The following is a 15286-nucleotide window of genomic DNA, read 5'->3' on the forward strand; positions in this document are numbered from 1 at the left end:
ACATGAAAACTCAGGACATATTTCCAACTTGCTAAAAGCAGCTAAGAAAAAGTGCAGCGGGAGGTGGGGGCGAAATGTGTATGACATAAGCACGGATACAAAGGTCTTGGAGAAGGGACTACATATCTAAAGAACGTGATTCTTCACATAAGTATAATTTTTTGTTTTACGCCGTCCCCTCCCCCATTTTGTAGGTCATGCTCAAGTTGTTTGGCAAACAGTAGCAAGCAAACTCTCTGATTTGAAATTCTTTCCCAAGTGCCTTTGAGACAATAACCTTGGTTTATACAGATGAAAATCTGAGCACGGGTTTTCCCAAAGCACAGGGATTTCCAACCCAAATCAAGAAACAGAAACACATGACAATGAAAACAAAGCCATAAAGTGATACCTGCCTCATGAAAACTAGGATTTGTTCAGTGTGTGAGAGTAATAGAAGATATTAAATTTTAGATCCTTCTAAACAGTTCTCTGATATTCGTAAAGGATGAGAGGAAACCTTGTATCTTTGGTGGGGGGAGGGGAGAAATACGTCCCCTCTGCAAATTACCAGTGCAACCTTGGAGTGGGTGTGCACATTGTTAAAAATCAGTCTTGGAAATTTGAGGCTTACGCAAGGACTTTTATCACTGCAAATATGATCCTAGCTGGATGCAAGTGTCTTCTATAAAGTAAATGCTCGTCTAAAAACAAATATGAAACATAAAGGAATACTATTCGCCTCGAGGTCAATGTCAAGAAAGATGAAGAGAGTAAAGGAACTGTTCAGATAGCGTATTTGGGGGAAAAAACCTTAATTCTATAACTAATAAAACATTGAGGAGACATACCAAAGGCAGGCCTAGACTGTCTATCAGTGGTGATATGTTTAAACGCTAGTGAAAATGTCTGAGAGATATAAAAACCAGAGTGTGGAAGAGTGGTTCAGTCAGTCTGCATGACTGGATGAGATTTCTCTTCTTTGCTGAATCCTCTGATCTACCTACCTCAATGCTCTGAATGTGCTTTCTGAAACGCTTCTAGAACTATTAAAAGAAAATTCCTCTCAAAAATCTAAAAGTCATTTTTTGAATAAAAGAAAAAGATGATTTCTAACATTCCATCCCCTTGATGTTCTGTCTTAAAGCCTTCAACTAGAAAGGAAAAGCATATCCGTACATTAAAATTCCAGGAAGGTCATCGCTTCATTTTCAAACGAGATTCTGAGCACACAGGTAAACCGGTGGAGAGGCTGCCTTTGTGTTCTGACTTTCCATGGGGGAATGCCTTTAGTCACTTGAAGACAGGCCCCACTGTACAGGCTAACACCTGACGTGGAGAAACCTTTGAGAAATCGAGGGCTGTGTGAATACAGGAAGTGACTGGCTCAACTGAGTTGCCCCGTCTGTCACATTTAGGCCTCCATGAGAAAGATGCAGCTTGGAAGGCCTATATCCATGTTCCTGTGAATTGCCACTTCAAATTCTCCCCTCTGCCATCTACATTTTCTCTCCTCTTTTGCTTTAAACGTTCAAAGCAAGTGAAGCAGAAAATAACGTATAAGCAAGATGCCTTATAGAAAAGACAAATCATTTAGAGCACCTTAGGAATTCTCCTTTTTGTTGAATTATTTTCTACTTTCCTTGGTGTTTGACTGATAAAGTCACTCATAAATCGCCATAATAAAAATGTTGCCTTGTTTGCCTCTTCCTAGACAGCCCTTCCATGGGAATCTGGGTGGAGGCACTGTGGTCTCACTTGGTAGTTACACGAGAATAAATACAATCACCCCCAAAGATATTATTTTCAAATACTTGGACAAAGGCTATGTTGCGTGGTAGTGGGTGTTAGTTTCCACTGTAATTACTTGGGCAATGGCTATCAGGTATTCTGCAAGGTAAGAGCAGTCTTTTTTTGACAACAGTCATTTTAAAAGGTTGAGGGAAGGAGATTGTGAGCAGTGATCGCTCTTAATGTCTTGCTATCTGTCTTCCTTTGAAGGGTCTCAGGAACCATGTCCGATCGGTCCAGCCCTTCATAAACGTGTGGTCCACCTAAATTCCCTTCATCAAAGACATGGTTTTATTTGTCACGCAACTTCAAACAGTACATACAGCAGTGTTCAAAAAGTAGATAGCAGACTATTGCCCTTAATAACAATTCAAGAAAAATAATTAGGATGCACACACCTAAAAATTCCCAAATAATCCTAACCCAGTGAAAATGTATGCACACACTCTAGGAAACAGATGCCGTCATGATTAACTTACAGACTCTGCGTGTTCCATTACTGCTAATACAAAGAAGACATATTCTTGACCACTTTGGAGCTGCTTGTTTGTAAATCCACCATAATGTTTGTCATCCCCCAGGGTGAACTCAGTGGGAAGGACATCAAAGTGAGCGGCGATATATGGCTTTAATTCAACTTCTCTCCCATAACGGATGCTTCTGCGCTTCCTAGATATCTCCTTAAGCAGCTTACGGAAAAAAGGAGAAAACAGAAAAAGAACTGTAAACAACAATAACCCAAGTTATCGATGGTTTAATGAGAGGAATTAATTTGGAACTGGGTATCACCCAAATATAGTTTGTCCACATTTCATGTAGCACGTGAATCTCAGTTCTTCAATCTTTCAAATGCTTGTCTTCCTGTTAAGATACTGGACTGCGACTGCACGGCCCAGGTTATAAACACAGGTAATTAAATCCTTTACTGGTGGCTCATTTCATTTCCTACACTAATGAAATTCTCTCAAAGGGCAATAGTGCATCATAACTTGTCTAACAAAAAAAGTCAGCTTCATAAAAACCTTGCCGTGCAGAAAGATTTATTAAACAAGTAGTAACCTCAGATAAAGCCATCTAAATCTTTAAATATGGCCAAACTTTAAGAGGTTAGTACCATTTTAGATTGTTTTCAGTAATGAGATAATTTATATGACGCAAATCCTCTTAAATCACAGAATACAATGAACAATGTTTAATTTATATATATTAAGTAGATATTGTCACTCATTTAATGATTTCTGGCTTGACTCTTTGATTAAGCAATAGGGGTGCAATTCCTCATATTTTATCATGGAGTCAGTTTTTTTAGTCCCTACTTCTGGGGGGTTCAATATCTTGCCAAATGATATAGACAGGGTGGATCAAAATTAATTTTCATATTACCTAGAAGAAAACAAACATACACACGTATATACAGGCCCTTCATGTATTTCTAAAAAAGTAGGATTTATTTTTGGATGATCTATTGTTTCGCATTGACTCTTATTAGGAGACAAATCATATTAAAGTTATGTCATTACACTGATTTCAATATGATGTCAGTTATCTTTTTCTTCTCTTATTAAATATTGGTTATTTCATAGAGTTTAACAGGAAAAAGATCTGTGACAGCTTGGGATGACTTTTGATTTAAGCAGCAATTTTTTATCCATGTCTTAAAAAGAATTTTGATTTTGCTTAATATTTGTGTAGCAAAGACTGTAGAGTTTGGGTTTCCAACTGGCCCTCTCTCCCCCTGGCGGTGGACCAACTACCCTTTGTGTTGTCACATTCCCCCACCCCCTCCACCCCTCTCTCCCTCCCCTAGCAGAGCCCAGCAACCTTTGATTCCGCCCTCGTGTTTCCGTGACTATTGTTCAGGGCCCACTTATGAGTGAGAACATGTGGTCTTCAGCTCTTTGTTGCTGTGATAGATCACTTAGTGTGATGGTCTCCAACTCTATCCATTTGCTTCGAAGTCCATAGTTTGGTTCTTCTTTATGGCTGGATACTACTACACCATGTGTATGTATCACATTTTCTTTACCTAGTCCACTTTCGACGGGCAGTAAGGTTGGTTCCATGTTTTTGCTATTGTGACTGTGTTTAAGCTCTGATCATCTAGAGGTTTTAACCCAGTCTGTATTTAGACATATAATTTTTCTGCATCTGCTTTCCTTCACACAGTTGAGTGCATTATTTCCTTTTCCTGATTCTTTCCACATGTTTATTTAAAAAACTCTGACGCCAAAAGTTTAATGCAATAGTATATCTGAAAAGTCATTACACGGGTTATTATTGCTATGCAGTAAATGATGGTAGCCCATTAGAGGGGGAAAGAGAAATGCACTGCAGATGAACTGAACAGCTTTTTGATGCTGGTTAATCAAAACCCTTTACTGTCGGTTGTTTATGTGACTGTGTCCCCTCTTATTCTTCACTGATCAAACTCCACCTTGATTTTATTCATATTGCAGATGTGGACAACAGTCATAATTCATCCATATCACTGTCATCCCCATGAGCACCTTTTGCTAGGGTTTCTTTAGAAGACTTAGGGAAGTGCTTCAGAATAAAAAAAATGGAGTCTTTTGGTGTTCTTTAGATCCAATGCAGTCATTCATTAAGGTCAAGCCTGGCCCATCCGCCTGCCCCTTTAGTTTGCTCTCATCTCTGTAGGATGCTTCCTGTGTTATGTTTTGAAGGGTTCAAGTGAGCTCAGATGGCACCCCAGTTAAGCCAGTGTGTTGAAGTTACAACCACACGTGACCACATTATTTAATGGAAAGCCTTTGAAGTCGAGTGCAATGAAAAGCTTATGCTCTACTACACGGCCTGCTCTGAATTAAATATAACTAACAGTTTGGGAGTCAATCTGTCCAAAATTCATTTTGACTATCAATGTCTACTCTGCCCAGCCTGACCTTGAGAAGAGGAGTGCCAGTTTATGAATGTATCATGTGGACAGCAACCCCAGACCAAGGATAAATGATCTCAGAAGATAATTTTGAGAGTAACTCTGTTGAGAAAGCCTCTTTCAGCTTTTTATGGGCCTAGATATGAGGCATACATGTGGAAATCCCCTTAGGCCACCCTTGTATTTGATGACATGGTTCCAGCAATTTGAATTATAGGCCTTTCTGAAAAATTACTTGTTCAAATACACTTAAGAGAGGAACACTGCTTTGTCAAACCTGGCAGCACCAAGCTGTAGATAAAATTACTACAATGCTTTCATTATCCATGGTAGAAAAAAAGAAAAAACCTGTCTGTAGGGATCAGAAACTGGATGAGTAAGCATAAAGTGAGGCCACAGACTACTTTCATTTGTTACTTGCCACAATAGTTACAAGATGTATTGGAGGTAATTCCAGAAGATATATCAAAGGGTTTTCGTTCTTTATCAGAAATAATTTCCATTTTCCAGTCAATGCATATCTTATTTCTTCCACCATTAATTCTACAATGTGGTCTCAATTATATCAGTAGGAAGAGTAGGGAAACAACGCATCCCGACCCCAAAATTCTGAATTAATAAAATGTTCTTTATAAAACTATTACACAGATTAATGCACCACAACTTGGATGATTAAAATGACCCTTTGTTAGGGGAATCAGCAGCAGAGACCCATCGAATTTAATTGCAAGAAAGTTCAAAGTCATATATCACTATATTTTAATCCCTGTGTGTTGCTGTGCATTTTGGAGGTTAAAATCTGGCTGTAAAAGAAAATCACTTCCTATTACTTATTATCAAATGGCTTTACTTCTAAGGAAAGCTTATGAGTTAAGAGTATTTGATGTCATGTTGGCTTGGATCTCAAAGTCTTGAAAACTCTTTTTAAAAAAATAGGTAGAATGATTCGTAGATTGTACAAGTTGCCTTTGCATTTTAAATCCAATTTCAACTAAAATGGGATGGTGACAGTTCAGCTGAGAACCGATTAAAACAGGAGAGAATGTCTCAGGATTAACAGATTAGTCAGTTGCAAGTAAAATCATGTCTTGCTTCAAAATGCTTACAAAAGACCAGCTGATCATTTTGCATCTTTGAATGAAGAATTACTATTCCTCTGATATCACAGAATAATGGTTTTGTTTCTTTATTATTAATAGAAAAAAATTAAATGAATAATATACCTCAATTACTCGACAACATTATTGAAATGATTTCTCATTTTACACGCCTCCAGTGATCATCCAATCACTAAACAGTGACACAAAAACCATAGGCCTAACTTTGAACTCATCTCCTCTTCTGAACTTGATCAAATTGAATTCAGATAAGTGAAAGGTTAACGAATCCCACTTCTAGAGAAGACATATGTCAGCCAAAGGAAGCTAACAACTTTTTTTGGTCAGATCACAGACTCTTTTGTGCAGACATGTATGAAATAAACATCACCTTTCTGCAATGCAGTTAGAGAATTAACTCTTTTCCATGCTCTTTGTGACCAGATTTGAGGTAGAGAAAATATCTAGAAATAAAAGGTTACACGTTTATTTAAGATATGGGCCTATGTTGTAAATAAACTCAATATATTAAAATCTTTTATTTTCCCAAACGGGGGGCTTGTTCTATCTGCCTTACAAACTGATTCAAAACAGCGTCATGTTAAAATAACGAACTCTCTTCTGTATTTTAAAATGTGAATTCCAGCCATTAATTTCCTGTGGTCCTTTGAGAATCTAGCTGAACACTTCTGGGTCAGAGTTTTCTTATCTAAATGGAAATATGTAATTATTAGGTCTCATTCTTCATAATACATATTAACTTTCACAAAAATGTTCTTTTTACAAAAAGTATCAATTAAAATTTTACAGTATGCTGTTTGTAAGATTTTCAAAATTAAAATCATACTATTTAGAATTTGCTATGTTTTGTTCTGTTATTTCTTGCTTTGCTCCAAAAGTCGTGTGATTTGTTCCACCACCACTCCACCCTGCCATAGTTACATGCACTTTTGATTCTGAAAACCTACAGATTACAGAAGATAAACATTTGCTAATCCACAGACTTCTGTAAGAAACTGGTCAAGACCACATAGTAGGTCAAATGAACTCTGCTGAAACGTACAATCGAGTGTTTGTAATAGCCTTAAGCAAACACTGCAATTTTTAACAATGATGATTATGTCTTTGCTGACATTGTGCTCCACCTTCCACATCTCCACTTCATGTTTTACAAGGAGCAAGGGGCAAACTGTTAAGGCCAACAAAGACGAGACAGGTTGTAAGCTTTATTGCAGCTTAATGTTTTTTAATTAAAGCGGAAAGATCTTTGTTGGAACCCCTAGAGGTTAGCACGCTCATAGCACTGAACCATCCAACCAGCCAGCCATGGAGAAGCCAGCACCCAGATCAGATGCTGAAAAACCTCCATAGAGAGGAGAAGGAGATTTAATAAATTAAATAACTAACGAAAGGCACGGCAACAAAGACATAGTTACCTCATCTAATTCCATTTCATCTGGACTCTCCCATGGCTTGATAAATTTCCCACGAGATTTCTTCAAAGGCACAATTATTATGTAGTAACCTCTGCAAAAGAATGGATAGACAAAAGTAAGATTAGTTCAGAGGTGGAAAAAAGTGAATTTATCCTTAGATCTTCCACAGATCAGTGATTGAGACTGAAAGCAAATGATGGATATGGAGTGACTTGTCCATTTCTTACATCAATGACAAATAACCACCTGTTTGTTCAATTTCAAAAACAACATGGGCAGTCATTTATGTGCGACTTCAGTGATCTTGTATGGTAATATCACCATGGTTGACTGCTCTTTATTAGGTATCACAAACAGAGCAGGCATAGTTTGTTAGGATCCTGGTGCTGGACACATACAAGGCTAGGATATTGAAATCTAACGTCACAAGCTGCTGAACCAAATATTTTCTATGACACTAATTTCTAAGAGGATTTAAAAAATATATAAATGCATAATAAACGTTACCCTTAGTTCACATAAATACCATGATGCTGTTGTTGTTTATACAAACCCAAAGTACTTTTTTATTTGGAGAAAAAATTGAAACCATAAAAATTGCCTATAATTTCACAACAATTACATAGCATAATACATAAATGTTCTCTTTCTACCCATCAAGTTACAAATATCAAAGTAAGTACTGCAAAAATTTGGAGATCATTACCTAAAGGCCTTCAAAACAGATCTCAATATAATGATATTTATACACAAAGATATGAAAGCAACTTAGTCTTCACACTGAGAATGCTCAACTAAAATTTAAGTCATATATGGACGCGCCAGTCCATAAACAGATATAGGTTGTCTGTAAAGCTGTTTTGTAACTTCTATATAGTGTATACTCTGCTCATACTGATCCTTGGTAGTAACTATACAAGGACTTTGAACAAACTGCGTAATAATTACCTCCTCCTTCCCAGGAATTACATTAAATGCATAACCTGGTTTTGTCCCTTAATAGTCTACCCTTTACGGACAGCTTAAGGATAGTCTATAAGGCTGCAAGGACAGATCACAGACAATAAGACAGATCTGGAGAAATTAACTGCCCAAGTTAAAACAGATAGCAAAGGGACTTAAACCTATATTGATCTTCACTTTAGCAAGATGCTGTCTCCCTTTTTCATTTACTCTAAGTATCATAGAGTACTCTTTAAGGACTGCATACATTTGGTGGATACTTGCTGTAAAATGAAAACACACACATGTGCACCCAAATGTACCTACACATCTTTGAAAGAGAAGACCACCACACAGGACAAAGGGATGAGAGTAAGGACATCATGAACCCTGTCTCACACTGTATCACAGAGAACAACAGATGCACCAGAAGGTCTCTGTCTACTCATCTCAGAGCAAAATCTGTAACAAACTCAGCAAATTTTTGGTGATAAAGATCTCTTTCCATCAAGAGAGTATAAAATTGAGCCAGATGTGGTGGCTCCTGCCTCTCGTCCCAGCACTTTGGGAAGACGAGGAGAGAGGACTGCTTGAGTCTACAGGTTCAAGATCAACCTGGGCAATACAGCAAGACCTCATCTCTACAATAAATCAAAAAACTAGCAGAGTGTGGTGACGCGTGCCTATAGTTTCAGCTACTTGGAAGGCTGAGACAGAAGGATCACCTGAGCCCAGGAGGTGGAGGTTGTGGTGGCCAAGAGTTTGCCATGCACTGCAGCCTGGGCGACCAAGTGAGACTCCGACTCAAAAAAGAAACGTGGAGCTGTCCAGTGGGACAGCTACTAGCCTCTGGAGGTCACCGAGCACTTCAAACGTGGCCAGCCTGGACTGAGAATGTGCTGAAAGTGTAAAAGACACACTGGGGTTTATTTTTGCTTTTGTGTCTGTTTTTGGAGCTGGGCTCTCACTTTGTTGCCCAGGCTGGAGTACAGTGGCACGATCACGGCTCACTGCAGCCTCGAACCCCTGGGCTCTTGCAATTCTTCAGGCTCAGTCTCCCAAGTAGCTGGGACTACAAGTGTGCACCACCATGCCACTTCTTTTTGAGACAAGGTCTTGCTCTGTTGCCCAGGCTGGTCGCAAACTTCTAGGCTCAAGCTGTCCTCTTGCCTGGGCCACCCAAAGTGCTGGAATTACAGGCGTGAGCCACTGCACACACTGGATTTCAAAGACTTAGTATGAAAAAAGAAGAATGCAAAATATCTCAGTCATGCTTTATAAACTAGTGATCACCATGTGAAATGATGATATGCTGGCTATATTGGGTTAAACCGAATCAGTTATTAAAGTTAACCGCGCCAGTTTCTTTTTACCTCCTTACTGTAGCTACTAAGAAATTTAAAAATTTCACAGGCGGCCCTCATTCTAGTTGCTGGAGTGCGCTGCTCGAGAGTGTTCTGGTGAAGAGTGTGGCACTTGGAGCGCCACGCAGATACGGCCCAGAGTTTGGCCTTTGCTACTAACACACTGTGTGATCTTGGGCTGATGATTTTACCTCCCACCATCTCAGTTACATATTCTAGAATACGAGAACAAAAAACATAAGGCTGCTACTTGGGGGAGAGAAAACAAATCCACCCAAAGTGCTTGCACAGTGTGTGTGGCATGGAGCACTGAAGAGATGTCACTGCTTACGGGCTTGTACTGACCCTCAGAGGTGCCTGAACCAGCTATTCAGTAGGACCCGCCGAGATTCCGCGAGATAACGTGGGTTAAAGAACGTGTCAACCCCCCACCTCACACCAAGCCTTCAAGCCAAATCAGACAATTCCACCACCATCCTTTTTCCATGGCTCTCTAAGCAGCTCGTCCACAGACACGCAGGATGACGCACCCAGCCATTCTTTTTCGTTACTGGACACAACCCCAACCATCAAGGAGGATGAGGAAAAGAAGGAGTCGGGTGTGCGACAGGGACCAAGAGCTTTTATTCCGTGATTCAGCGCGAGCTTCCTCTTCGTCCCATTCTCCCACCACCTAAAGGATTTGCCAAACAAGTCCATCGTGTTAAATGAGCACGGAGGAGAATGACAGAGGCTGCAACTGAGCGTACAGAACCACGCTGCAGATAGGCTTGAGACACACACTTGTCAAGACGCCTCTTGTCTTTCACCACCCGCTGCCCGGAGTCAGCAGCACTCTAGGCCCAAAGCGGCCGCTCTGCACGCGATCAGAGAGCTCTTGCTGTCCTCTCGCGGACTCCTTGTAAATCAAGGTGGGGTTGATGAGGTCTATCAATTCTGCTTCTGCTTTTCTGCCTTGAGCTGCCCGTCTTGCACGTGAAAAAAGGATCCATCCTTTCTCCTGCGGCACTGCCCAGCCGTTCAGTCGACGCGTGGCTGGGATCGGCATTGAATCGCCTCCCCCCCGCAATTAATTAGCAGCCTGCCCAGATATACATCACCTTTTCTCCCCGCTGATCTCGAAAGCGTTCGTCAGGGGCAAAGGGAAGCTTGCTTCAAAGCAGCTCTTGCACATGGAAAGAAACGGGGCAGTGGCAATCTGGAGCTGGGTGACATGGGAAGCCCTGCCTTGATCTCATCCACACACTTCAACTCTGTCCTCCACACCACGACGGCTTTGCAAATGCCCGTGTTTTTGCCTGACCCGCAACCTGGCTTTCTCCCGAGGACACTGCTTGCTTCACTGTCTTCTTGTGCTGTGGCTGTTGGTGCCTCTCCCTCCCTTGCTGGTGAACCTCAAGGTCAGGGTCTGGGTTTCTTTCCTGGCTTTCCATGGCTTCTCGCAGGCAATTTCGCTCCACCCTCTTGCTAAGAAATGAAACAACCCCTTCCGTTTTGGAAGTTCGTACAATCCAGCTACGCTCTTCTCTGGATAGTTTTTGTCATCTACCACCTCCCCAACGGCTCCTTCCTTTCGAGGAAGATTCTTTGGAGGGATTCACAGCCTTCCTTTTTTTCCCAGACTCCACCATCATCCTGGGTGGTTTCAGCCTTTGGAAGTCTGGACCGTGCACAACCCACGGCTCTCAGACCCTTCAACTCTCCCTTTCCAAAGCCTACTCCCTCCACGCGACCCCAGCTGAGATCTATGTTTGCTGTTCTCTGTGCCAGAGCCCAAGTTGCTGAATACAGCTTGAGAGATAAAGCCCAGGGCAGGATAATGCCATAGATTCAGGATCAGCCAGTCCACTTAGGCCCCACACAGCCTAGCAATCTTACCACTTCGCCTAGTTACCTACAACTCTCTCCACTTACCTAGCGCTTCCATCTTCCATACGAACATTTTCCAACATCCTTTTCTGGCCTGAAACCTCAGACGTGCATGCCCCCACCTAAGGATGGCCTTATCTCTTAGATACAGAGAAAATGCGAACACTCAGACCAGAATTCCCCCATCACTGGTCTACCACACTGCAAGCCTAGCTAGATCCTGAAACATACCACGCACGCGTCCTGTACCATCGAAGGCCCGGCCCTACTTTTTAAGGCCAAGAACTATTTCTCAAATTGTTTGTCATTCTCTCAGTTGCTCAGGAAGTCCACCATAAACCATAGCCCCTTTCTCTCATATATTTCAAATTCCGCCTGCCCCCTGGATTCTGTTCCATTAGCTTTCAACCCTGTATAACTACCTGCCATTTACAAAACAAAACAAACCACATCTCGTTCTAGTCACCCGGTTCAACCCTCCCCCCGCTGCCAACTTTCTGCCAAGAGCTGCGTGTCCCTACCTTTCTCCCTGGCCTCCCCATTCTACTCACTTCCCAGCCAATTACGCTGCGGTCATGGGCCCTCAACACCTCATTGCCACGGCCAGGGTTCTCAGTAAACTTCATGGTGTTGTACTGAAAGGAGAATCTTTGATTCTCTTTTTTTCTTGGCCTCTTCGCAAACCGCTTAACAAGTTGACAGACCCTCCAAGAAACCTTTCCAGCCCTCTCTCTGCGCTCAAACTCTCCTCCGACTTCTACTTGCATCTCTGAGCACACTCACCTCATTTCCTTAGCAGACTTTCGATCTGCTACCCAGCTCTCCTGGTGAGTTCCTCAAGGCTCTGGACAAGAACTTCTGTTCACACCCAATTTTCATCCCAGGAGATCTCATTCCAGCTCAGAGTATCAGCTCTTAGCGACATGCAAGTGATTTACAGAGCCCACCCTTCAGTTGAGAATGCTCTTTTGAATTCCACAAGTTTCTCTGACTTCCACTTTATGTCTCCATTTCTAGGCCACAAAGTTTCTCAAATTTACTGTGGTTAAAACAAAACAAATATACCCTCCCAGATAAATCCCTCCTAACACTGCACCACAATCCACTTCCGCACCCATGCCAGAAACCCGTGTGTTCTCATCGACAACCTGCTTTTCCTCCCTCCCTCTCTCCTGACCAAGCTATTGCCAAGTCCTGCTACTTCGAAACTCTCTGTCCAGGGCATTCACTTCCCTCCATCGCAAGGCCACCCCTGTCCTCATTCCATCGTCTCACGCTCTGATGACTGCCTTCCTCTCCCCTCTCTTTCTCTCTCTCCCTCCCCGCCCCTCGCTCCATCGATTTCAGTCCCTTCCAGTCTGCCCTCTGAAATTTTCAATTCACAGCACAAAATTGACTGTGCCATTTACCCTTCTAGAAACATTTCAATGGAGTCTTGTTTCTCTTAGGTAAAGACCGAAAGGTATTATTCGAAGGCTCAGCAGAATCCTGCCCGAATCCATCTCTCCGTGCCCTCTGAGCTAGGCCTTCAGAGTCTTGAATTTAACCTGGTCCATTGGGTCATCAAACTTTTAATCATTCTATTCAAGCTGCCTAGAACCTTCTGTGGCTCCCACCAAATTAAGTGCTCCCTTTCCTCAAATATCTATCCACTTATTATTTCCTAAGTGAAACCTCTCCTGACTTCTCTGGTTAAATCAACTGCCCCTAATACACAGTCTCAATGGATCACTTTTAGTTTATGATTTTCTTATCCTTTTAAAGATATATTTATATATTTAGAACAAGCATTACTGAAGCAGATGTACATTTAATCTCCTCCAAATGTGCTTAACTATGTCATTTACCACTGAGTTATCTTCCCACTTAAAAGTGAAAGTGGGTGGGGTAGGTGGCTCTCAGGAACGTATGTCTCTCCTAAAACGGGTAGTCAAAAATATTTTGGGTTTCCTCTGCATCAGAACTTCCAACATTCAGTCTCCTCAAGCATTTTCTCCTATCTTCAAACTAGCAGTGACATGCCCAAACAGAGTTTACACAACATGTAACTCCTGCAAAAGTTTTTTTTTCTTTACTGCCCTTCTGGTGACCCTTGTTCTAATCTCATTAAGAAAGATAAGATGATTCAGATAGAAGTGAAATAGGGAGCTAATATGTGCCCAATAAATTCATATCAACCAAATCATATGAACTGAAATAACTTGCTTGAAATAAAAAAAAAATTGCTTTTGCAGCTAGCTTTACATTTGTAAGACTAAACTCACCATTTTGCTTTGCCTGTCTGCCTCAAGTCTCGAGTTTAGACTCAAAACACCTTTTCAACACTGATTTAATTGCTAAACTAATAGAAAAATAAATAACTTCAGAATCAATATACCTGGAAAGCCCTTGACTACTTATAAAGTAAGTCTGCGTTTTCCCAGTATGTTAGATTTAATTAGATAAGTTAAATTTAACCTTCAGAATTTTAATTATATTAAGTAAAGTTTTACTAATTTCATTTAATATGTTATCATCAAGGGGCCCGGATCCATATAATTACACAGAAAGGAGAGCTCTGGTCTTTGTGGCAGTCGCAATTCAAATCCAGTCTGGCTTTTTGTATTAGCAGTTTGTATTAGCCTTCACAAACACAAACATGCTATTTAACTGGGAGGTGAAAAATCTGTCTCAGAGTTTAATGATGAATGTCATTCCTTGTGAGAGCCTTCCCCCTTCACCCCTCCTTGGATTCCCATGACAACTTATTGACTTTATTGCTTCATGATACTTAGAGACGTACATTTATTTCCATGATCTGAGCCCAAGCATAAGTGCCTGATTGCTCTTGGTTCTAAGGTTGGTCTGGGCCAGTCCTGTTTATGCGCTCTTATGGTGTTCTTAATTAGCAACTGTCCTAGCAAAAAGTGTTCTGGTTTGACACTCAGAAAGTAGGCTCTGGAGCCAAACTGCCCGACTGGAAGTTTCTTCTCTGGTTATGATATTATGTGCCATCTTGTGCCAGGACAAGTCAGTCTACCTAGTATGATCCTCGGGTGTAAAATAAGAAGCACCCTTCTTGTGAGGATTACATCAGTTAACGTGTGTAAAGTTATTTGAATAGCCCTCTATTGGTATTAACTCTAACTAGTATTAGCTATATGATCTTGGTCAGGCCACTTAGTATCTCTGGGCCACACTTTATTCCCATGTAAATTGGAGGAAGAATGCCTACCTTACAGAGTTTCTGTGAGGCTTAAATGAGACCTTCTAATATCTTCAGTAAATTGTAGAACGCTGTACAAATTTAAGCCTTTAATACTTTAACTGGCAGACATGTCATTAGTTATTCCTCACTAAACTGATAATAGTGGGACACACATTTGATGAAGCAGGATTGTAAACTATGCTTCCACCAAAACCCTCATTTAAAAAAGAAGAAAAAGAAGATAACTCAAAAGCCAAGTTAGTAAGACCAAGGAAATCAAACATTTTGTAAAATACTCTGATTCTTCATTTCCATTTTTTATAGATATAAAACGGTTGTTATGAAATTAATTTACAGTGTGTACCTTCTGGTGGCTTTCTCTCTTAGTGCAATCTGTGTGGCACACATTTTTTTTAAGCACCCAGAGTAAAATTCCATTCTATAAAGTCACAAGTTCCCTCTGTCATCACAACTTGCTTCTAAAGAAAATTGGTGTTGTTAAATTTTCTGATTGGAATGCTGCGCCCCAAATCTACAGAAACAGAAGGTTTAAGCAGTACTGCAGAATTTCTGGTACCAGAACCTGCAGTATCCTTAAGGCTGTTTCAGGAGAAAGATAGCCTCTCCCTGGGAGACCTCTCCTACTTTGCCACACAAAAATATAAGAGCCAAGTGTGAAAGGATTTGAAAGTGAGGGGCTGTGTCTTCCTTAAATTTATAAGAGG

At 40.9% G+C, this 15286-nt stretch overlaps 1 protein-coding gene across 10 annotated transcripts in view; it reads right to left on the reverse strand.

The window, feature by feature from the left end:
* The window catches only part of PTPRD (protein tyrosine phosphatase, receptor type D), a 416835-nt gene that overhangs the window by 139837 nt on the left and 261712 nt on the right, over nucleotides 1–15286 (reverse strand). For all 10 annotated transcript variants that reach the window (XM_008054819.1, XM_008054818.1, XM_008054813.1 and 7 more), the window contains 2 exons: nucleotides 7200–7290; nucleotides 2250–2459 (listed from right to left, as the gene is read on the reverse strand). In XM_008054819.1, coding sequence (XP_008053010.1) covers nucleotides 2250–2459; nucleotides 7200–7290 — 301 coding nt within the window. The remainder of the gene's footprint in view (nucleotides 1–2249; nucleotides 2460–7199; nucleotides 7291–15286) is intronic.

The sequence above is a fragment of the Carlito syrichta genome, unplaced genomic scaffold (assembly GCF_000164805.1).
Source record: "Carlito syrichta isolate Samal-C Ts95f unplaced genomic scaffold, Tarsius_syrichta-2.0.1 Scaffold301531, whole genome shotgun sequence".
Taxonomy (NCBI): domain Eukaryota; kingdom Metazoa; phylum Chordata; class Mammalia; order Primates; family Tarsiidae; genus Carlito; species Carlito syrichta.